This window comes from Stigmatopora argus, chromosome 21 (assembly GCF_051989625.1).
Source record: "Stigmatopora argus isolate UIUO_Sarg chromosome 21, RoL_Sarg_1.0, whole genome shotgun sequence".
Classification (NCBI taxonomy): Eukaryota; Metazoa; Chordata; class Actinopteri; order Syngnathiformes; family Syngnathidae; genus Stigmatopora; species Stigmatopora argus.
This window is the reverse complement of record NC_135407.1, coordinates 281,656-305,229: the sequence shown is the minus strand read 5'-3', so window position 1 is coordinate 305,229 and position 23,574 is coordinate 281,656. Positions and strand designations below refer to the sequence as shown.

Genomic DNA, 23,574 nt, shown 5'->3' with positions numbered 1-23,574 from the left:
GCCTGTTTGGCCTCCAGCCGAGGGGCACTGTTGTCTGGCAGGGGGGCGAGGTCAAAGTTCACGCACTGGAGGAGGTCAGGGGTGCTGGAGGGAGGGAGGTCCCGAGACAGAAAGCAGACCGCTACACGGCTAATTATCACACATTGTTAGGGGCCCCCCGCTGGAACGCAAAAAAAAACACGTTCGATTCGCACCACAAAAAAAATCACAGCCACCAAGTGCCTTGCTCAAATAATAATTGAATTAAAAATCTTTCAAACGTGAAAACCTTATATGAATAGTTGGAGGAAAAATGTCGCAGAACAAGATTTTCACATGATTTAAATCTTTCACAACTGTCAATGCAATGGCTTCCATTTTCAGTTCAAGAGTCAAAAGTCATCTCTTGTCGCAGGCCACACTTTCCTTCGCAGTAAGTACGTATGCCCATCGCTCGTTTGGCTACCATTGACTTCCAAGCGATTGTGTCTAGAAGGGCCAGCCAGTCCAAGCAATCAAGTCAACGTCCAAATCACCACTTTGATGACAGTGGTAAGCAGCATTCTTTCTTTATAAAAGCATGTATTTATACATTTGCTACTTTCTTCCTCCATTTTTGTACATGCATTGTATTTTCTATTTCAGTTGAGTGTTTTATCCAATGTTTGGCCTTTTTAAGACTCGTTTGAAATGTCGTGTACGCTCAACATCTCTGCGCCGGTGTAATGGCGCCTTCAGGTGGACAGTTTGGCTTATTGCAGCATCTAAAAAAATACCCAAGTGCAAAGAGACTGCCTTGATTCTTATCACTATCTACGTGTGCACAATCACGCTCACTGCTACTTTTGCGTGGCACGTCAGGTTTATGTAACGACCGGACGTAGTAATTTGAACTTGATTGCGTGCCTGCCAGGCAGACTGCGCCGATGCCGTGGGCTAGCTTCAAGTCGCCATTTGTTAGCTATAGCAACCATCTTACAAATGTAAGTGCAACCGTGTGTTTGTGGACAGTTTGTCACACACCCTTAAGAGAGACACGCGTACGTGACTCGAGCGAGCGGCTCGCCGTAAAAATAAAGCTTCATCCCGATCCCGCATTTGGGGCACTTCTTCTACGGGGTTTTGCAGTTTAGCGGATGTGGTGGCAACAAGCTTCTCATGACCTCACCGCCGTATTCGGCTATTGGCCGGCGAAAGCTTCGCGTCCTCGGCCAATGGCGTGCGGCTACGGTGACGTATGCCCGCCCAGAGTTAACACCGATTGGCCAGGGAGGAGGGACTTGTAATCTGTGGTGGTTTTGGTGGCCTCCGATTGGGCGATAGGACATGTAGCGTTAGTGTGTCAAAATGGAAGTTAATGTTTTGTTTTTTCACTACAGGCTGGAATCAATCTACATGACAGAAAACAGACAACAAAAGGGTAGTGTTTTTAATTAAAGCCATTTCACAAAGCTCACGTGACGCGACGTAAAGTTTGAGCTATAAAAGATGACTTTTTGTTCGTGTTGAGCACCTCTGCTTTAAACAAACAAAGCCAGTCAAATACTATAGTGGCTAAAGGACTTCGCTTGCAAAAGGACACGCCCTCAGTGTCACCCCATTGGCCAGCGCCCCCTCAGACTCCCGACAGCTGTTCTGTGTTTTCCCACAGCGCTATTGGCTGTCTCGCTCCGTCAATCCAATGTGACTTTCCGGTGTCGTCCCGCCTCTCTCGCGCCTCCTCGCGTAGCCATTGGCTACTGGACCTGGCCGCGAGTCGCCAATGGCCGAGCGAGCTGGTTGTCAAGGCTTCGGGCTCCCCATTCACCATTTTGCGACGGTAGCGTAGAATGTACAGGGGCGCTCGTTGTCTGTTCTCCCCTCGTTAGAAGTTGCTCGGCCGGAGAAACATGAGCGTGGACTGACTGTTAGCCGCGGACGACCGGAGCGGCCTTGCCTCGCCTCGCCTTGCCCTATTTTCACCAGCGGACTCACCACCAGCGGGGCTCTCGTCCACATTAGCCGTGCGGTGAGTGTTAGCTAACCAAAGCTTCTCCCGCAGCACTCCGGCGAGTCGTTGACATTCTCCATGTGGTTCTTTCTTGTCATTAACCGTGGTTATTCGCGGCGCGCATTAGCGTCTTTTAGTGCGGAGACTAGCTTGTCGTGTGCGTGGAAAGGAACGGAAAGGGGGAGGTGGGGGGTGAGAGAAAAAGGGAGCGGTGCGTCTCGACATAGTGAGCCTGCCTCAAAGTTTTCCACGAGAATTAAATACAACGTCATAACTGGCCAACTGCGAGTATAGCGTGCGGGCGGGCAGGCAGGCTTTCGTTATCGCGCCTTGGCTGCAAGACGAGAAGACCATGGTGGCGGTCAATAGGGCCTCGTCCCCCCACGCCAAAAAAACAACATTTACAATAGAGCCAATCGCCAATGACGACGCGACGGGAGTGCGTGCAAAGTTGTGCCGGAGGCCTCAGCTGTCATTCCGCACAGCTGTCACACTCAGATGGGCCCCAGCTGACACTTTTAATCGACTCGAACGCGTTGTCGTCGTCGTCGTCTTCGTCGTTTAGCTCCTCGTCTGTTTTTGTCTGGTCAACACAAGAAGAAGAAGAAGAAGCTCTCTTTGGAGTTTTCTCGCGGCCTTGCGTGCCGGCCGGCCGGCCCGTCGTGCATGCCGTCCTTTTGCGCTCATTCGCTCATGCTCACTTTGACTTCTAAACAAGCTCAAAGGATGAAAGAGTCTGAAAAGGCCATTTGTGTTGGGTGGCAATGTTTTGCATTTGCCTCTAAAGGTCGGCTGCGTTCACGTACCTACTGAATGAAAATGCTGGAATGTTATTCGCACTGCTCACTTTCAAATGTAAAAAACCATTGAGTTCAAAGTGTCCAAAATGGTCTGTTGGCTTGTCAAGATCATAGTCACTTTGAACCAGATCAGTTGTTTTGATCAAGTCTCATTGGCGGCTGTCAAAAATGGCATCGGGCCTCTGATCAATTTCACATTGTATTTTCAAATGGCAACAGTTCGGATGGGCAAAAAATGAACAATTTGCCTTCAAAGTGTCCCTTATTTGCATTTGTGGCCATGATTGTACACTTTGGACCTGATCAACGATGGCTTATATTAACAGACGAGCAAACAAAAATGGTATCGAGTTTCTCGCCAAATTTATATCAAATGAAAGCCCTGATTTAAAAAAACAAAAAACAAATGGATTAGCAAAAAACTGAATAATTTGATGTGTGGGTGTGGGTGGGTCAAACACATTGTTTTTGCTCCATTTTATGAGAACATTCTTGGATGAAAGGCCTGCCATTGACAAATACAGACATCCATTTTTTGAAACGGGACAAGTAAAATGTCTCGGCGTAAAGCGTATTCCACAACGCATGCTTTCACTTTCAATTTAGATGCCGGTAGCTCTACATAACCAACCGTCAGTCCATAAATAATGGCGACCACTTACTTCTATTTGCCCACGTGCGGACGAGTGAACGGGCTCCGCTAAAGATGGAAATTAGCCGGCGGCTACAATCTTACATATTTACATTAACATGAATATAAATATGCTCATTAATCTGTTCAATCAACCAATCAATGTGCGCAGGCCCATCTGTAATAATCCTGTTACTCACTTAGTTATTCCCCTTGCGCGCAAGAACCAAGCTCGTGTGACCTCAGACGACCCCAGAAAATGGACGAACCCTCTCACCGATGCTATTTAGGCCGCCGAGGGTCAAACTTTCGCCGTTCTAAAACCGTAAGTCACTTTTCAACCTTCTTTAATGGAGGCGTAGCACCCGCTTTTTTCAAACGCGTCCGATCGACGCGTTTCGTTAGCGCCGATACTAAACTGCATATATGGAATGAAGAGATTTTTTGGCTTTCATGTGGACGGGTACGAGTTGCATCATTTTTTTTTGACACCGGCGCGTTATCGTCGTCCTCGTGACTGCGCCACGGGCCGGAGCGCCGCCCCGCGAGCGGCAAAGCGCACACGCGCTGACTTTGCTGACTGTCTCACTCAGTTACTCCCCCTCGCACTCCATCCACCTCTGCTGCCAACACACCGGGCTCGTTTTGGACTTAATCCAATCACGGTAGTAGCTTGATTTCCAAGTTTCACCAATCAATCCTAGCACGGACTTGTGAGGCGGCTCATTCCTTTGTTTGTACGTGTTGTATGATTTGCCAATGGTCCTATAAAGTGAGCTTTGGTCCCACTCAGACTCCCAAAACCCATATGGCTATTTTATCTGGAATATCTTGTGACTATGAAAACAAGAAGACGCAAGGTCGTACATTTTCCATACTATAAGTTGGAGCTTTGGGTAGAGTTAGCCATTTGAAAGTGCCGGTCGTGTCTTTGTTCTTGGAGCGACCGCTCTCGGACCATTAGTGCGGGACAGTCCGTGATTTGAACGCCTCGTCTTACGTGGCCCGGATTAGGACGCCTTTCGCTTTCGTCTCCCTTTTGCGGTCGTCCCAGAAGGCAACACGCCGCGGGCTATTGGCTAGTGTTGGCTGAGTGGGAAGTGGCCTCGAGTGGGCAACGTTGGCCCCTTCAGAAAGCGCTATTTGACCTCACGAGGAGTCGTTGGTAAAAAGAAAGGATGGTGTCTTTGATGCATTTGTTTTGGTTTGTGTTAGCATGCTAGCAGCACATTAGATTTAGGTGTTAGACCGTCGTCGGTGCCAGACGAATACCGTAAAAGAGTGATAGTCTATGTTTAGATGCACCCGTCATTACGTGGTGTTTTTTTTCTTTTTTGTCGTGTCTGAGAATCACTGTATTGTGATACACGCATTCCAATAATGATATTGTTGCCCAGGGCAATTTTCTTCTTCCTCACACAAAGTGACTTTGCTTTTGTTGTATTAGAAAGTACCTTTGGAAGTGTCAGTGCTTTCGGAAGCTAACGCGCTTTTATCTTTTGTAGCTCATGTTCAAAGTGAGTTAAGAAAGCTTTGCCGAGAATAGGCCGAATAGAACGATTTACGTCAAAAGCCGTCCACTCCACGTGTCGGCGGATCAAACTGTCCATTGACTTTTTTTCCACGGAAGCGCAAAGGCGAGCGAGGCGGCCGACGAGGACCGGTCGGTCCCCGCGACCGATCGATAGCAGATGCGCTCACGCTGAAGAAAAAGGAGGAATAAAATAAAAGGGGAAGTTAGCTAATGCCCTTCCACAGGAAATGGAGTTGCTCGGCGGCGCGTTGACTCGGCTTTGAAATACGCTAAACAGATCAAGGTGGCCACAGACAGAAGAGGAGGAAGGAGAAAAGGCGAGGGCGGGCGAGGCGAGGCGAGGCGAGGCGCAGGCTTTTCGAGACGCGGCCAAGGGGAGGCTTTCAGTATGCGAGCCAACGAGGAATTCCCCCGCCCCTACTAGCCCGGGTAAAATGCAGAGTGTGTGAAAGAGCGAGCGAGAGAGAGAGAGAGAGAGAGAGAGAGAGAGAGAGAGAGAGAGAGAGAGAGAGAGAGAGAGAGAGAGAGAGAGAGAGTGTGTGTTTGTGTGTGAAAGAGGACTTGAGAGGGGAGGAGAAAGACTTGCCCGGGCAAACTACAAAGTGCTCATCTGGGTTTCGCCTGGGATACCGCTGCCACTTCAACGCCTTTAGCCGCTAGCCGCCTCGTACGGAGGCGCTGTCGTCACGTCACGTCACGTGAGTACGAGGCCTTACGTAACGCCGCGGCGTGTTATCCCAGCGTCAATGAGTCACATTCATTACTACTAGCGAGTCTCCGCCGCGTCCAAGTTTGCGGCCACGCTCGCCGTGGTCGACGAAGGCCGCGTTACGTCCAAATCTTAGTCTCGTCTGCGAGGAAGGCGTGACGTTTGTTTCGGCGAGGACTCTCGGCTGCAACCGTGAACGCAGATGACGTGAGAACGCTCGCTCCCGCTTTATTGGGCCACGGCTACCATGTATGGCTTTTATTCTTATTTGGTGTGAGTGGCGACAGGTGTTGATGTTCTCACGTCTCGTGAAGAAACCTTTGTTTTGCCTCCGATTATACATCGTTGGAATGACTAGCGAAGATAAATGATCATTGCTCAAGCAACTTTTTACCTTTGCGCAGTCTCGTGCCGTTTTGGTTAAGCGTGCATTTTGTGATGGGCTCTTTCTTCCTTTTTTTCCAGCGCCTGTAGAGAAACGAGGCAGAAAGCAAACAAGTCGCCCGGTCGAGACGAGATGACGGCAAAGGGCCCCGGGACACGTCACTAGAAGAACGAAGACGCCACGCCGCCGGCGGAATAGAGAAAGAGCGTCCCGCCCGCCCGTCCGTCCGTCTTCATGACGAGATGAAGCCCATCAAAAAGCAGGGCCGGCGTTCCCCCCCCTCCACCCGGGCCAAAGGGGGAAAGCGGCGGGGTGCCGGCGATCCCCCCGAAGGAGGCGAGAAACGAGACTCGGACGAGAGTCGGGAAGACCAAAGCCAGCGCCACTTCTCCTTCTCGTCCGGGTCGGAGCGCTCGGACATGGCCGGTACCCGCGACTCGTCCGACGGGGAGCCCTTCGCCGCGGACTGCGGCAGACCGCCGCCGCCGGCGTCGTCGGACGACGGATCCGGGCGCTCGGCGTCCGGCGACAGCAACGCGGGCGGCAGCGGCACGCCCAGCGCCAACGGCAGCCCCAACCCCTCGTCCAGTCGCAAAACGGCCACCTTCAAGGCCCGCGTTCCCAAGAAGAAGTACACGTCGGAGCACTGCTCCATTCTGGGCGCCGGCGACATTTCGTGCGGCACGCCGCCTCGTCTCCCGTCGGGCGGCGGGGCCCCCGTCGATCCGTCTGACGTCTCGCGGCCCGAGGGCGGCGGTCCGAGCCCGAGAGAACGGCCCCCCCCGGACCGTTCTCCCGGACCGCCGAGGCCGGGCCGCTCGGAGGCCATCAGCCCGCTTCCCCGCTGCTCCTCCACGGACACGGCCAGCGAGCACTCGGCGGACCTGGAGCCGGTGGCGGCGGACGCGTCTTCGCGCCCGCCGCCCGGTCTGCCCGACGCCATGTCGGACGCCTTGGCCAAAGGACTCAAAAACCAGCGAGTCCTGGCCCGTCAGCTGCTAAGAAGCCAAGAGAGGGCCGGCGTCGCAAAGAGTTCGCGCTCGGCCTTCTGCGCCGGCGTGGTTCGCCGAGTGGACGGCCAATACGGGAGCCTGGAGGTCCAGCCGAACGGTCAGAAGACGCTCTGCCATTACCCTTATCGACACGGCGGCCCGCCGGGAGCGGTGGACCTGATCCTGGACGCCCCCCCGCCCGGCGTCCACGCCGTGGCGCCGGGCACTCGCGTCTGCGTGCCTTTCAGCCACGAGCAACGCGGCGTCGGGGGCCAGTGGTACCGAGAGGGAGTGGTCACCCAGGTGGACACTCACCCGGCCGTGGTCAACTGCTACCGGGTCCTGCTGTCCGACGAGAAACAAACGGAAGACGGGGACGAGCGAGCGGCGGCCGGGGCCACGCAGGCCGTGTGGGTGTCCAGACAGACGTTGCGGCTCCTGGTGGCGCCGTGGGACTTGGGTCTGCCTTCCCGAGAGGTGGAAGAGGGCGGTGGCGGAGATCGCGAAACGGAGCAGGAGGACAGGGACGAGATCGAGCAAGAGGTCTGCCGTCTGAGCCGGGGGATGACGCCCGGCGTGGGCTCGGCCTCGGCCTCAGCCTCGGGGAGGGCGTTTCCTCGCGTGGTTCCCGTCCCCTCGGCGGGGCACGGCGTCCCGGTCACGTTGGCCTCGGTGCTGAGCCTGGCTCCCGAGCGGGAGTGCGAGTGGGACGTGGACAATGACCTGGCAAGAGAGAGGGATCTGCAGAGACGGCAGGAAAGAGAACGGGACAATCTTGCAAAGCAGCAGCAACAACAACATCATCCGTACATGCCGCTCACCCCCGAGGAGGACATGGAGGTCTCCCACTTCAACATGGTTCCCATGGGAGCGCTTATGTCGGGGCCCAAAGCCGTGGCGGTTCCCCAACACCGCCACATCCTCTCCAAGCCCCCGCCCGGCTACCTCAACCCACACCCATCGGTGATGCAGGGCATGGGAATGCCCTCCGCTCACCTGGCGCTAAATCCCCACCCGCCTCCCCCCACGGTGCTGCTGGGTTTGGACCCGGCCACGGCGGCGGCGGCGGCGAGCGCCGCCGTCATTTCCAGCGCTCAGCTCCCGGCCTTGCCCCCCGCCGCCTCCCGCGCGGAGAAGGCGTCTGGCGGCACCTCCTCCTCCTCGGGCGGCGGTGGCTCCGGCTCGGGCTCCACCTCCTCCTCCTCTTCGCGCTCGCGCACGCCTCTGACGGCGGCCCAGCAGAGGTACAAGAAGGGCGACGTGGTGTGCACGCCGACGGGCATCCGCAAGAAGTTCAACGGGAAGCAGTGGAGGAGGTTGTGCTCCCGCGAAGGCTGCTCCAAAGAGTCTCAGCGCCGGGGGTACTGCTCCAGACACCTCTCCATGAGGACCAAGGAGATGGAGGCCGGCGGCGGCGGCGTCAGGGAGCGTGGCGGGGCCGGCAGCACCGGGACCTTGACGCCGTCGGACCTACGGCTGAGCGGCGGCCGGGCCAGCTCGGAGTTCGACTGGGACGAGACCTCCCGGGAGAGCAGCGAGGCCAGCAGCCGCGGGGGGGACTCTCGGCCCCGCCTGGTCCTGCCCTCCCTGCTCCCGCAGGACCTGTCTCGCTTTGACTTTGACGAGTGCGAAGCCGCCACCATGCTGGTGTCCTTGGGGGGCTCCCGTTCGGGCACGCCTTCCTTCTCGCCCGTTTCCAACCAGTCGCCCTTTTCGCCCAACCCGTCGCCGTCGCCCTCGCCGCTCTTCGGCTTCCGGCCGGCCAACTTCAGCCCCATCACGCCGCCGTCCTCGCGGCGTCACCGCCAACTGAGCGGCACCAAACTGGGCGCGCTGGGGCCGCTGGGGCCGCTGGGGGTGGAGCGCCACCTCTCGGGCATCGTGCCAACTTTTCAGAGCAACCTGACCTTCACGGTGCCCATGAGTCCCAACAAGAGGAAGGTGGACGGCCACCCGCCGCCTCCCCTGCAGGCCGTGCACGACTACCAGAGCAAAACGGAGCAAGCGCAGATGGCGGCGGCGGTGGCGGCGGGCGACCTGAATCTGAACCTGAACCTGGGCCCGGCCGCCTTCAGAGTCCTTTCGCCCCAGAGTCAAGCGACCATGACGACGCCTTCCTCCTGTCTGACTTTCCAGCGACCGCGCAGCGCCACCAGCCGGCCCCCTTCCTCGGCGGCCTCCACCCCGCCGCCCATGCTGGTGTCCCCCACGCCGCCGTCGCCGCTGCCCCTGGAGGCGTCCGGGCGGCGCGTGGTGCCCCTGCGGGATTCTCCGGTCATCGTGCGCAACCCCGACGTCCCCCTGGCCAAGTTCTCGGACGGCCCGCTGGCGCGACGGGACCGCGGCGGTCGATCCAGGGAGCCGGCCCAGGCCCGACACGCCGTTCCGCCGGGCCTGCAGGCGCCCGTCCCCATTAACGGCGCCACCACCAACGGCGCCGTTCTCCTCCGCAATCCTGCGTCGGCCTTGGTCCTGGTCACGTCCAGCTCCGTAAGGAAACCTTTTCTTCTTCTTTTTCTTTCGCCATTGCTTGACTGTATACTTCAAACCAGGAAGTCGTCTTTGTTTTGTGTTTTTTGTTCCACTTACCCTTTCAAAAGCCAACCGATTACTATCACCCCGTCTAACACGCTAACCCAACATTTTCAGTCCCTCACCCCAGCGTCGGCGGGACACGCCGCCCTCTCCGGCTCCTCCACGGTCGGCTCGACGTCCTGCGCCGCGGTCCCCGTCCTCTCCTCGTCGGGATCCGGAGGCAGGGATGGAAAGCCCGAGGGCCACCGGGAGGCCGGCGGCGGCGGTGGCGGGGCCCTGCCGCAGCCGGTCGCTTGCCACCCGACGCCCACGGCCCTCCTGCCGCTCATTCTGCCTGCCGAGTCTTCGCACCCTGCCCCTCGCAAGCAAATCATCATGGGTCGCCCAGGCACAGGTAAGGAAATCTCCTCTATGTATGTCCGTAAGCGCAGACGGCTCATTTAGGGAGTAGCCAGAGAGTTCTGAGAGGGTTGCCATCCCGGGAGAAGGACCACGTCCTCAGAGAAGGTTCTCCTTCCCAGAATAGTTTGGAGTGGAAAGGGAAGCTTGTGGTACAGAGAGAGAAAGAGAGAAGGTGCTTTTTTGTAGAGTTGAATCCACAATCCCAAAAGAAGCTTCCAAACCTAAGAGAAGTCTCTTATCTGGTGCACTCCCAAGAGTTTTTACTCCAACTCTCTTCTTTTGTTCCATTTTCCGTGCTTCTCATTATGGGACTTTACCATAGCTTTGCCGTGGCGTGATTACGGAGGCGGCGGCAGCGGCGGGTGCCTTTTGTTCTCGCGTCTACGTATTTTGGCAACAAGGGATCCTATGGAGGCACATTGTGTGAGATAAGTAAAGGTGCTAAGCGCATGCTGTGCAACTGTTGCCATGACAACTCTCCTTGCATCCACCACGTCCCAATGCACACGCAATACCTTGGGCGTGAAAATCGGAACGTTTTTTTAAACGTTTGGGCCAACGGAGAAGCTTGGATTTGCGCCCAGTTGTGGGTTCAAACCATTAGCCATTTGCGTATGGGCCGCCACGGCCGTGGGTGTTGCCCTTTACACCAGCGCGTGTGCGTGGAAGAGATAAGGAGCGGGGCTCGCCGAGGCTGAAAATATTGACGCGTCTAGACGCGCGGCGCAGAGTGCAACCGGGACGAGCGTGTCCGTCTGTCGGACGGACGGCCGAGCGTCGCGCTGGCGTGTTGTCATGACTACGTGGGTAGAATTAGCGCGCCGGCCCATTAGCCCGCCGCTAACGCCCTCGCGTACGTCCTTGGCACGGCCGCCCGCCCGCCCGCCCGCCTTTGTAGCCTGGAGTCGCCTCCGCCGTCCAATAAAAGAGAAGAATACACAATCCAAGTGTGTTATAGACCAAGCCCTTTCACCCTATCATACAGACTTGCATATATTTATAGACCATATGATTTTTCTCTGAAGTCCACAAGCTTCATGCTAAAATGCAGTGATCCTTCCACCTACGTAAACCTTGCTCCTAGTTTTATGGCAAACGCAAAGTCAATCTGAAAACAGGAGGCGGCCGAGGCTCCCGTGGCTGAGATTCCTGGACGCTCTAAATATAGAGCGAGCGCATTGGCATCAGCAGGAAGTGAAGCGGGCGGGCGGGCGGGACCACCGGCAAGTCGGCAGGCTTCCGATCTTCTCGTCCTTGAAATGAGATTGGCGCCAGTAGACGTCCGATCCCCTCCGACCGGGACGGCCGGACGTCTCTCAAAACGCCAAATGCTTTGCCGTTTTGATTGAAGATGGATCATCACAGTATTACAGTCAGATTAAGAGGGAAAAATATCTGTACGTCATACAATATAAAAATGACATTTGTTTTTTTTCTCCTGTTTTTGTGCCAACGCCGATCTAGTGTGGACCAACGTGGAGCCGCGTTCGGTGCCCGTGTTCCCTTGGCACTCGCTGGTCCCTTTCCTGGAGCCCAGCCGATCGAGTACGGCCGCCCGGCCCGCCGTGGACGGCGTCCACCAAAGTCAAGGTGGGAACGTAAAAGGCATTCCGTCGGCCATTTTGGGGGCAACCAGTCACGGTGGCTGTTTCAGAGCCTCGTTGCGGCGTGGCGCTGCTGGCCGACGGGCATCCGCCGGACCTGGAGAGGATGTCGCCTTTGCGCCCGCCCCCGCCCCCGCCCCTGACCAACAACAGCACGGCTGCCGAGAGGGGAAGGACCGATAGCGAGACGGAGAGTGACATCGACGACCCGTGAGTGCTCTTTTTTTACTACCATTTTAGTCGTTCATTTTCTTTAGTTTACTGTTTTTTGGGAAAATGCTATACTTTGTAGACTGGATTTTATATTACCTGTACACACGGCAAGATATATAAAGAACGTCAAGCGCTAGCTTACATGGCACACGATGCCGTTCCACGTCAGAATACGATGACGTCATGACGGTTTTCTTGCAGAAAATAGAAAAGAGAAAGTGGTCAGGCCCGAAATCCCGCATTCTCCTGTAAAATGCCACTTTGATCCATCCATCTATCCATCCATCCTTCCATCTATCCATCCATCTAAACATCTATCCATCTATCCATCCATCCATCCATCCATCTATCCATCCAGCCATCTATCCATCCATCCAACCATCCATCCAACCATTCATTTGTCTCCGCTGCTTGAGCACCACTCATGCGGCTCTCTTTCGGATGCTCCTTTTACTCACACTTGCTGTGAAAAGTGCCTCTTTGGAGAGTGCGACTAAAATGTGGCGATGCTCGCGTGCACTATAGACACAATCGCGTCGCGCCGCGCCGCTCTTCGTCACGGCCGACCGATTGTGTTTTGGCGCTGACTCAGACGCTCTGTCTGGTTTGTAGCGTGCCTTCTCTTTTTTTTCCCGCTGAAAGAAATGTTTCAGGGTCGCCTCGCCGCGCTCCTCGCGCCCCGCCTCCCACGTCGTCTGCGGGGCGCTTCGGGTGCCGCGATCCCGTGTCGATCCGATAACCGGTGCCGAGGCGTTGCCATGGCTACAGACGTTCCATCACGGCCCATTACGTTAGGGTTGCGCAAGAAAAAATTGGAGGCATTTTTTTTTTGGGCCGTCTTTTCTCAACACCGTTTTCAATCATGCAAAGGATGATGTATTTTCACTCCGATGCAGGTTCTCCCCCGGCGTGGCCCCCAACGAGGCGTCGCCCTCGAGCGGCACCGCCAAGAGACGCACCCAGTCCCTCAGCGCTCTCCCCAAGGACGCCGACGGAAAGGTGGGTAAACATTGTGTAGACAAAGACCGAACTAAACTGGTTAAAGTGAATGTGTTGGGGTTTTTTTGCTTTGCGCCCGGAGCAAAACTGGAACCATTGAGCAAACGTGTGCTTGTGCCCCTTTGAACAGAGAGAGAAAGAGCACATCCGCCGGCCCATGAACGCCTTCATGATCTTCAGCAAGCGCCACCGGGCGCTGGTCCATCAGCGGCACCCCAACCAAGACAACCGGACCGTCAGCAAGATCCTGGGAGAGTGGTGGTACGCGCTGGGACCCAACGAGAAGCAGCAGTACCACGACTTGGCCTTCCAGGTGGGTTCCGGGACCTCGCCTCACCTTTGGCCTCTAAAAAGAAAGCTGTGGCGAAGCCGCCGTTGATGACGGGGATTTCCCAGCGTTGCCAAACAAAGGCATCATTAGTGCTGGGGGCTGTTTTTTTTTTCTCCAACTTGGATCAGGAGGAAATGGCCAAATAGGCTTCTTGGAAAGACCGAGAAAGCAAATCATGTCAGGACAGCTGGACTTGGTTGGGGATTATTAATAAGCGGCCCCTTTAAAACGCTGGCAGCTGTGTGCTGGCTTGCATTTAGCCAGCACCGGTTTGAACGCCAGCCGTTGGTTCCGCCACGTTTTTCAATGGTGTCGCTTTATTGGGGCTTCAGCCGACCGCTGACTCGCATTGATTTCCAAATACAGAAGAAGTACAAGACCGTTTTGGGGTTAGGTGGTGTCTCCTAGTTTTGAAATGATCTAGCGGCTAGATCATTTCAAAACTAGGAGAAAAAAGGAAAACGCGTTTTCCTTTTCCTTTTTTTTTTTTTTAAATGCGGAATGTAGAAATGTGGAAACTTGTTTTCCATCCACAAGACATCTGTTCATGAACGTAAGACCAAGGATTTTTTTGGGGGGGGGCACGTAAAGTCACCCCATTTGCCATGAATTAAATCTGATGTAAATTGCAGGTGAAGGAGGCCCACTTCCGAGCCCATCCTGACTGGAAGTGGTGCAACAAGGACCGTAGGAAGTCGCTGTCAGACGGCCGCGGGGGCATCAAGGACGTACGTGAGAGGAGCATGTCCGAAACTATAGGTAGGTCTTGGGATTTTGGGGCGGGGGGGGGGGGGGGGGGGGGGGGGGGGGGGGGGGGGGGGGGGCAGTATCGATGATTAAATTGAATATAGCGACTAGTTTGACGCTTTTTTAAAGTAGCTCCAAGACTGTCATACGTTTGCTCCTTTCACAGCAGAACACAAAAGAAAAACCATGAAAGTATCAGGAACCAATAAGAAATCTCCAAGCGCTTCCTCTTTTTTTCTGGCTCCTCAACGGGGTTCTCATGCACCAGACTTATTTTGGGTGTCTTGTCTTCCTCCCAGATCCGCTTTTGGAGACTCGGGCGCCGCCGCCGCCGCCGCCGCCGGAGGGCAAGCTGATGAATTTGCCTTGGACGGGCGGAGGCGAGCGCCCGGCGGGCTCCCGGCTCCCCCGTCCCCGCGCTTTTTCCCACGGCGCCGTGCACGACGGCCCCGAGCCACGCGGAGGCGGCGAAAAGGTGAGCCCTCGTCACGTCTGCGACAAATGGTCTCGCCGCCGGAACAAAACGTCCGCCGTCGTCGTGCGTCCTTCACGCCGATAAAAGAGTCTTTGTGCGATCTGGAAACGTCTCTGCGCTTTCCGCTGCCTTTTGAAGTGTGCCAGACGGCAAAGCGAGAGCGCCCAATAAAGCCGGCTCGTTCGTCTCCGGGGCGATGAGTTCGCGCATTCGGCATTAAAAAAAAAGAAAAAAAGCGGGATTCGGATGTTTAAAAACGGGAGGAATCTTTTATCTCCAATTCTCATTATACTGGTGGCAAAAATCTATTCGTTCCTAATTGATAGATTTATTATTAATACACTTTAATCATACAGGGAGACATCATTAACATGCTCTGGCTACAACTTGCAAGGAAAATCACTCCCAACTCGCCATCGTCCAAGAGGATTCTAAAGAAAGGGCATCTTCCTCTGTCAATTTAGTCAGCGCATAATCAAAACATTTGAGGTCATCTGATTCAAACAATTGCATAAGCTAACCGAATAACACCATTAAGGTCAAAAAACAACTGCTCATATTAGATTGGAAACCAAAACAACTGCGTAAGAATTTGCACGAATATGCTTTATAAGGTAAACAGAGCGACCGTATTTTTAAACAATAATGCGAGTATTTTCGGAAGTTGATTTGAACCCTATCGCCATCTGCCGGAATGCAAGTCAAAGCAATTTAAGAGTCCCTCGTAGAGCTCAGATCTACAGTCTCGGCCTGGAACATGGTGTCCCGTTCGGTCAATAGTCCTGAAAACAATGAACTGGCCTCCAAAGCAGCTGTGGGGGGAAAGTGTCCTCCAGCTTACTCGCTCCCAACATAAAGTATAGCACAAATTAAATTATAAATTCATGACCTATTAAATGTTTAATGAACATTTAGTAACATCCCAGAATAAACCCAACAGCCTCTTTTATTTACAATATTAATCGCTCGTTGTTTGTCACCTCAACGAAAAAGCAAATGAAATGCTGAATACACATTTTGTAGGAGGCCAATTGCACATTTGCTGTGATCACGGAGCAAAAATGAATGAAAATGCAACATTGTGTATTTGGGCTCAGGAGGACGCGCCCGGCGTTTTCCGCAAACGAACGCCGCCTCGCTCTTCCCACCACCAAGTTGGCGCCGGCGAGGATGTCACCAGCGACGAGGAGCGCATGGTCATCTGCGAAGAGGAGGGCGATGACGACGACGATGACGACGTCATGGGTGAGGAATCCAACGTTTTTTTGTTTTCAATTGAAGCCCGGCGTCACGTGAGCGAACGTGGCCGGTTGTTGCCGTGGCGCCAACGACGTACGTGTCCCGTCTTCAGAGGATTCCTGTCCCGAGGGCTCCATCGACCTCAAGTGCAAGGAGAGAGTGACGGACAGCGAAGAAGACGAGCCCGACGCCCGGGTACGTACGGCCCTTCCACTTGAGCCCTTTAAATCCACCCACGGGACCGTTCGGAAATAAGTGCGCTCGGCGAGAGAGTAGGTGCTTGAAAGCATTGGATGCCGTTTGTCCGGGCGTCCAGTCCATTTTTGGCCAAGGGCTTTACTATGCCGCATCGACGTTTAGCGCTCCAAGATGACAAATGGCGTATTCTCGGCGTCTCGTATTTCAGTCAGTCGTACGCAGAGGATAGTCCACTTGGCTAAGGAAGGCCCATCGCTAACTAAAATAGCTTGACGAGGGACATTTTAGACCGAATCAATCTAGATGACAAGAAAAAATGAAGGGAATAGCTTGTTCTATTTCCGCAAAGTACACTTAGTCATATCAAATCAAAATCAAAAGCCTTTATTGTCATCGTATCACGAAATTGGTGGTGCTACTCCACAAAGTGCGAATCAACAAAACACCCAACTGGAGAGCAAAGAGCCGCTGCACCCGTGCGTGCCGCCATCTTGGATCCCTTTGATCCTCAAGCAACCTCAAGCCCATGTGATAAAAGGAACGTTTTATTTTTTTCACATTGACTTTGGTTAAAGCCATTGTAATGCTAGCATTAATCATCCCAAAGAAACTGCGTCAAAGCTCGTTTTGTATCGTGACAAATAAGGAAAACCCCCGAGGGGGAAAAAAACAACAAAACTTGTTTTGGCGAATGTCCTTATCATCCCCATCGTTTATAAAAAGAAAGAAATGGCCATTTTCGATCAAAGCCACGTCGGCCCGCTCCTTTCCATATTTTACATAAAGTAGCTTTTGACTTTATGCAAACGCCCATGAAAAAAGTGGAAAGAGATTTGGTATTCAACTTTTGCTTTTGATCTCCGTTGCGTCTCCCTGTGGCGTGCAGCCTCCGGCCGGCTCCTCCCACCCCTCCGCTCGGCGCGAGAGGACGGCCCAGAATGCGGCGGTGGAAGAGGACATCAAAGGAGCGGGAGGTGTGGCGGCCCCACCCAAAGCCTGCGTCGTCGGAACGGGAGGCCGTCAGCCGCCCGTCGCCGCGGGAGGGGGCCGCTACGTGACGTTGGCCACGGGGGGTTCCCTGCTCCCCGGCGGGCCCACGGAGCTCCAGCCGCCCCCGCTGTCCATCGTGGGCCCTTCTTCCCCCGCCGCCGCTCCCAAGTACATCCTGCCGGCTCCCCGCACCCCCTCCCCGCCCCGGCTGACCCGCCGTCAAGCGAGCCCGGCGCCCGCCGACGTGGCGCCCAATCCTGGGGTGGCGGGAACGGCCGCCATGGGATGTGGAGGTGAGACGCCCTTCCAAATATTATCCTCAAAGTACATCCCCGTTGTCATTTGGCCCTCCGATTGCATTCCGCTAAAATGTACAAGATGGCTGGAGCAAACGACACTTGAGCAGGTGAGGAGCATATCGCCAGGTGTCGGTCACCCTGTTACTTGGATTGGATAACTTTATTCATCCCGTATTCTGGAAATGTCATTGTGACAGTAGCAAGAAAAGGCATAGTTATAAGTTAGACAGAGGAACAAAGCAAAGTACAAAGCAAATCAAAGTCAATGGGATCATTAAGAATCACCAAATCAAATCATTAAGACAGAAAAGCAGCAAAACACAAAACGAGCAAGAGTGGACTCTTATCATATTTCTCTTCGGTCACGCATAGCCATGTATTTTATCGGGGTGGAAAGAGAATCAAACGACTAATTTGACGCCCGAACACGGTCACAGAACAAATCTGTACGCATTTTTAAACCTACAATCTCAAAAAGTCAGCAATTGCCTTTTGATGCCACAAGAGGGCGCCAAAGCTTCCCCCTTGCTTGACCGAATGAGGCACTAATTGAGTGTCCAGTCAAAATCAATTTTATTGACCGCTGCTGCCCTCACCAGTCATTCCGACTGCTGCGACTTCCCACCAATCTTTTTTGGTGCCCTCCATTCATGTCTTCTCTTTCTCTCTTCAGTCCCAGCTCAGGTGCAGAGCAAGATGCCGGTTCCGGTGACCACGGTATGGGCCGGGACCACGGCTCCGCACGCGCCCGTTTCCCTGGCGCCGCCGCCTCTCCCCGTCCAAAACGGCGCCGCCGCCGGAAACAAGGTGGGTGTGTCCAAACGTGGACACTCGGCGTTCATCTCCACCGAAAGCCTCCCGGACAAACGTGTTTTTTGACGGAACGATGAAATTGTAACCCGTTGGTTGGCCCTCCGCAGATCATCCAGATTGCGCCCATGCCCGTGGTCCAGAGCCACCTTCACGGAGCGTTGCTGCGGCACAGGAGTCCCTTTCCTGTTTCCATGGCGACCGTCGTGGCTCCCGGCGCCCCGCCCCCGCAGGCCCTCTTGCTGACCGCGCCGCCCACCAGGTTGAAGCATTTCAATTTGGCCACCGCGGCGAACCCGGCCCTGACGCCAATACTTTTAGGATCGCCTACGTCCAGTCCGTCCCGGGAGCGACCGCGGCGTTGCCCCAGCGAGCCCCGACGGCGGCGCCCGGAGCCCCCCGCCTCACGTCGTCCCCGGCCGCCGTCTCGCCCGCCGCGCACGCTCCGATGACGCCGGCGCCCCCCGCGGCCGGCCAGAAGGACGACGCGGAGACCGCCTCGGCCGACTCCGGTCATCGGCAGGTAAAGACCCGTAGACTCGTTCATTTTTTGGAACATTTATTCATTTATTTAGCATTGAATTTCCGTGCGGCACATGAAAGCGGGTTGTATCGTAGTTTGTTTTCATTCGAAAGAGCACCACGTTATTGTTTCCCTCATCAGGTGGTCAGCAGCGTTCACCCGAGCGGTCCCACCGCCCCGTTGGCGACCCGCACGGTCGCCGTGACAAGCCCATCGCCCGCCACCGACCCGGCCCGGCCCCCCGCCGCCGCCGCCGTGGACGTCGAAGCGAAGAACGAGTCGAGCGGCGTGGCCGTCAAGGAGGAAGATGACGATGGCGTGGAGATCGGAGGTAAAAGTCGACGCCCCCTGGCCGCCACCGGCCTTTCAGAGCGTCAAGTGGCCCATTTTCTGCCGCGTCTAGAAAATGTCGACGACAACATTGGTCAGGTGAAGGAGGAAAGTGTCAAACCTAAAGAAGAGGCCTTGGACCAGGAAGGAAGTGAATGTGAGCAGAAGATGAAGGAAAGCAAGGATGAGAAGAAACCAGGACGGGAGATGGACAATGATGAAGAGGTGAGCCCACTTGGACTTTTCATTCTTAATATTTGCTTTTGCCAATTCTCTTCGATTGAGCTCTTCCTTCCTGTAAGTGAAAGACGGATGACACATTTTGAAACCCATTCTGACCCTTCAGTACAAAGGCTAAATGAAAGGTTCCGTTGGAATGACAGGTTCCTCCTCCGCTTCCATCTTTGGCTTTGGAGGTGCCGCCTCGTCCCCTGGCCGCCGAGAGGGAGCCGACGTCGTCCTCCAAGAGGATCAAGTTGCGACCGCCGCCGCTGAAGAAGACGCCCGACTCTCATGACAAGTGAGTGGCCAGCGAAAGAAAAAAAGCCAGAGCCCGTTTGGTCCCGCCGGCTGACGTGCACGTCGCCGGCGCGCAGGCTTTTGTCGGAAACGTACTTCGAGGAGCGTTTTGCCGAGCTTCCCGAGTTCAACCCGGCGGAGGTGCTGCCCTCGCCCACCCTGCAGAGCCTGGCCACGTCGCCCCGAGCCATTTTGGGCAGCTACCGCAAGAAGAGGCGCAACTCTTCAGGTGATCTGCTCGACAAAGCTCTTCTTTTCCACATTTCTGCTTCCCGTTACGATAACTGCTCGCTTCCCACTTTTCCAAACGGAACGTATGCTTTTTTCCCGTTTCCGCCTTTTCCACGCTTCTCTCTCTCTCTCTCCTCGGCGAAGATCTGGAGCCGGCAGCGGAAGAAGCGGTCTCGCCCAGAAGGAAGACGCGCCGCCTCTCCAGCTGCAGCTCGGAGCCCAACACGCCCAAAAGCGCCGCCAAGTGCGAGGGCGACATCTTTACCTTCGACAGAGCAGGTGCGCACGACCGGCGGCTCACGGCCGGTCCATTTGGCGTCCTCACGTCCGCCATGGTCCCTGCAGCCATGGAGGGAGAGGATCTCCTGGGAGACCTGGACCGGGCGCCCTTCTCCTCGCTGCGGAGAACCCTGGACCAGCGCCGGGCGCTGGTCATGCAGCTCTTTCAGGAACATGGCTTCTTCCCTTCTGGTGAGTTGTCCGATAGTGGATTGAGTATCCAAAGTTTGCTGTAGAAGCGGCCTTCTTTTTCTCTGGACTGATATCTTGCACCCCCGCCCGGGCGGGGCCCCCTGCAGCTCAGGCCACGGCGGCCTTCCAAAGCCGCTTCTCGGACACCTTCCCCACCAAGGTGTGCTTGCAGCTGAAGATCCGTGAAGTTCGCCAGAAGATCATGCAGGCCGCCGCTCCCGGGACCCCGGAGGGCGGAGCTTTCCCGGGCGAGGTCGGCGTCCCCCCGCCCAACTTTCCCGCCTTCAATCCGTCGCCGCCGGAGGAGGATGGAGGAGCCGGATCGGGAGGAGCCGGATCGGAACGAGCCGCCGATGACAAGGACGCCGACCAGGAGGAGCCCCAAAACCAAGGTTTCTAACAAGGGAAGATGTTCGGAAGTGGGCGATGACTCTTCATCTGGCTCATCTGGGTGGGGAAATGGTGGAATGTGTAGTCCTACAAAAAAAAGAAGAAAATCTATACTGCCTGGAGGAAAGAAAATGTCCTTTTCCTCTCAGGCCCCGCCCCCTTAGCACATTTGTACAGTAGTTTGTAGTCGGGACACAAACGCTGTGGCAAACAGATTGACATACTATATGCAGGGTCTGGGGTTGGTTCACCTGACTATAATCCAGCAGACACACACCCGCACACATACATACACACTCACACACTCAAACGTCCACGTGGCATGTTGCAGATGTAATTGCCAGCATGACGCTGACACATTGAACAAATGCGACTGTTACTCACGCACTCGTTGGAAAAGAAAAAGGCACTTTTTTGGGGTCACTGGTCATTGTGCAGATGCAGTTTTGTCTGTCACCAGCGCTCCGTGGCCATTGACTGGACTTGACCGGCCGTCCGCCCACCCTTCAGCACGGTGGCCTCGGACGTAAAAAACGCAACCCCGACGACCTCCACGGATATTCCACGGCCCCTCGATGCTGCGCACACGCACACCCGTACGTATATGTATTGGCCACACTGGGCGCCAATCCACCTCTCGCGACCAAGCCATGGGCCCCTCCCACACGGTTGGCTCGGCGACGGCGAGAGCCCCCTCCGCCGCGACCGATCACCTGGCGTGGAGGGAATCCGCAACCCGTCCGTCCAACTTGACGGAAGGTTGAACTCCCCCAAAAGTTCATATGCAAAGCAGCAAGATGTCAGGCTCGACAAAAAAAACAAGGAAGCGCACTCGTCGTCGGAATACCCCCCCCCCCCAATCGGTCCGTCGCTTTCGTTTATCGTGGAAATGAGCAGTTTTTCAGTGGCCTGTTTTTTCTCTCGTGGCTTGCGTTTCTCCTCTGCCATCAATCAAGAAAATCACAAAAGACTTTGGACTTGGAGTGCGGGGTGGGGGGGAATTTTATCTATCCCCTGAGCCCAATCTTGATTTTAATTGTACTGACGGGGGAGGGCAGGGCTTAGGGTTAGGGCCCTCCCGCCGCCGCCGCCGCCCCCGTCTCGTCTCTTTGTAAAAAAAAAAAAAAAAAGTCGAAATCAGGTGTTTGCACAATCTGCGCGGCCCGTCTCGCGTGAGAGCGCCGCAAGTTAAATCAGGAAAGTATTGTTTTTAGAGATTGTTTTAGTAAGGGGGGGACAATAACCTCGTTCCACGTGTTATCTATGGATCACCTTTGACCCCCGCCGCTCCGCCCCCCCTCCCTCGCTGTACCTCTCTATCTCTTCAGCGTTGTTAGAAAGTGCCCTTAAGCACTGGTCCCGGGTCAAGCGCTATGTAGCTCAGGATGGTTCTGGTTAGGGTTTAGTTCAGGGAAAGCAGATCCTAGACCAGCCCTGGAGGGCAGTCTCTGAAGCCCTCCCTTCTTCCCTCTCTTCTTCTTGACACTTTATCCTTTCCCATCAAATGGTGCAATAGGACAATTCTTTTTTTGTTTGTTTGTTTTTCGAGGAATTTGGAGGTTTTTTTTTTAAATGCGTGTGGGTGGGGGCGAAAGCTCAGTGCCATAGAGAATGAAAAGCAGTGCAGGCAAGTGAGTGAGCGGAATGGGATGCTGTAGCCGACAAAACAGTATTAGGGCCACGCCATGAAAAAAAAAAAGAGAAAAATATGAGATGACAAGGGTAAAGATGTATTTTTAAGAGAAAAATAGTCCTATTATGAGAGTCCAGTGTCAGAGTCAAACAAAAACTATTAAACTCAACTAAATGTGATAAGCAACAAACGATACTTTTGCAAAAACAATAATAAATAAAAGAATTTAATATAAAATAAATAACTAGTAAAGTAAGCTGTCTCTAAACTTTAAAAAAATCCATTCTGACTTCATCTTTTAGGCCTTGACTCTCATAAGGGTATAAGCATTTTTTCCTTGAAAAGGTATTTATCCCAGCAGTAGTCGTCTCTATACTTACTTTTAAAGGTGGCCCAAATACTTATTTGTATATTTTAGCACGGGTTTTAAAAAGAAGAATGGTGTGAATGTTGTTGTTGTCAAAGAGATTAGCTTGTACTTAAAGTCAAAAAAAAAAAATGGAATAGCACTTTGTGGCTCTTGGCTTCCTTTGCTGAAGAGTTTGGAGGGGTAGTGATTGTTATTATGGGTATTGCTTTTATTTCTCTGTAAACTGTTGGATGTGTGAAAAAAAAGCAACAACAAATATATAAATATATATATAGATATATATTCACCGTTTTTCCATATACTATGTGCACTTAGGTCTGTGTTTGGGTGTGCGCGTACATTCGGGCACATGCGGGTAGCGCGTAAACGTGGCCGACCGCTCCTTCTGTGACCACGATAGTATATTTTTCATGCTAGACAGTATTTTTATAGTCGCCATGACTATTTTGTCCACCACGTTGACTGTTATCAGTTCCATTCAGGATGCATACAAACAAACCACTTCTTCAGGCTCTCTGTATGGGTGCAGGTAAAAGGAAGAGCATCCATCGCGCCACCCCATCCTCCACAAAGGAGGCCAGTCAGTCAGGGCTGCCCTTGCATGTGCGATGGCGCGCCGACACCCTCGCAGACGTACGTGTACGCGCGTGTACTGATGTATGATTGTGCTTCATAAATTGTCCTTGCATTGGAGAAGGAATTTTCGGATGAGTGAGATCTCATAAGCAGGCATGTTGACCATGTGCAATATTTCTAAACGATGGAGAAAAAGAAAAAAAACTAAATATTAAAGATCTAACACGAGGCCTTTTGTTGTTGTTGCATTTCCGTGTTTCATTTGAAAGCTTTCTTAGCTGTTGTGAGTAGGAGTCAGAGTAAATAGCGATATGTATGAATAGACTTCATATATAATGTATCAATAAACATATATTTACTCTATTCAAGAGAGATGCAGTAAATAAATAGCTATAATGTCCTCCAAATATACGTTTTAAGGTACAAAAACATTGTGGGGGTGTCTGCACAGTTATGCTATTGTTTGTAAAATGCATTTGCAAATATGTGTTTCACTGTAGTCATGAGTTGAATTCAACACTCTTATTCTAAAAGTATTTCAAGTACTGTTTGTCAGAAAATATGAATTTTGTGGCCAAGCTTCATTGACACTCGCAAAATCCCGTTTCCAAACTGCAGTGTGTGGTATACTTGTTTTGTTTGGCCTCCATCCAGCGTCAAATATAGGTT

At 53.8% G+C, this 23,574-nt stretch overlaps 1 protein-coding gene across 3 annotated transcripts; it reads left to right on the top strand.

Moving 5' to 3' along the window:
* The first annotated feature begins 1,708 nt into the window (after positions 1-1,708).
* On the top strand, positions 1,709-23,135 carry cica (capicua transcriptional repressor a). 3 transcript variants are annotated; one of them, XM_077591187.1, is made up of 22 exons: positions 1,710-1,987; positions 6,109-9,510; positions 9,670-9,949; positions 11,422-11,547; positions 11,612-11,771; positions 12,671-12,773; positions 12,904-13,086; positions 13,737-13,863; positions 14,151-14,326; positions 15,424-15,571; positions 15,678-15,760; positions 16,650-17,046; positions 17,726-17,859; positions 17,973-18,124; positions 18,184-18,385; positions 18,527-18,716; positions 18,789-18,940; positions 19,099-19,235; positions 19,312-19,463; positions 19,610-19,744; positions 19,811-19,936; positions 20,044-23,135. In XM_077591187.1, exons 2-22 carry the CDS (start codon positions 6,271-6,273, stop codon positions 20,334-20,336), a joined length of 6,696 nt encoding a protein of 2,231 aa, XP_077447313.1. In that variant the 5' UTR covers positions 1,710-1,987; positions 6,109-6,270; the 3' UTR covers positions 20,337-23,135. The 3 variants fall into 3 exon arrangements, with proteins under 3 accessions (XP_077447310.1, XP_077447313.1, XP_077447312.1); XM_077591184.1 differs by having other exon boundaries at positions 1,709-1,987; positions 19,610-19,936; XM_077591186.1 differs by lacking the exon at positions 1,710-1,987 and adding an exon at positions 4,647-5,632 and having other exon boundaries at positions 19,610-19,936.
* Positions 23,136-23,574: the final 439 nt, after the last annotated feature.

What these genes read in the sequence shown, in the direction of transcription:
- cica (XM_077591184.1), top strand. Translation starts at nt 6,271, where the DNA reads ATGAAGCCCATCAAAAAGCAGGGCCGGCGTTCCCCCCCCTCCACCCGG. An exon ending in AAGACGAGCCCGACGCCCGG is followed by an intron (nt 15,761 to 16,649) that starts GTACGTACGGCC and finishes TGTGGCGTGCAG; the next exon opens with CCTCCGGCCGGCTCCTCCCA. An exon ending in AGATGGACAATGATGAAGAG is followed by an intron (nt 18,941 to 19,098) that starts GTGAGCCCACTT and finishes TTGGAATGACAG; the next exon opens with GTTCCTCCTCCGCTTCCATC.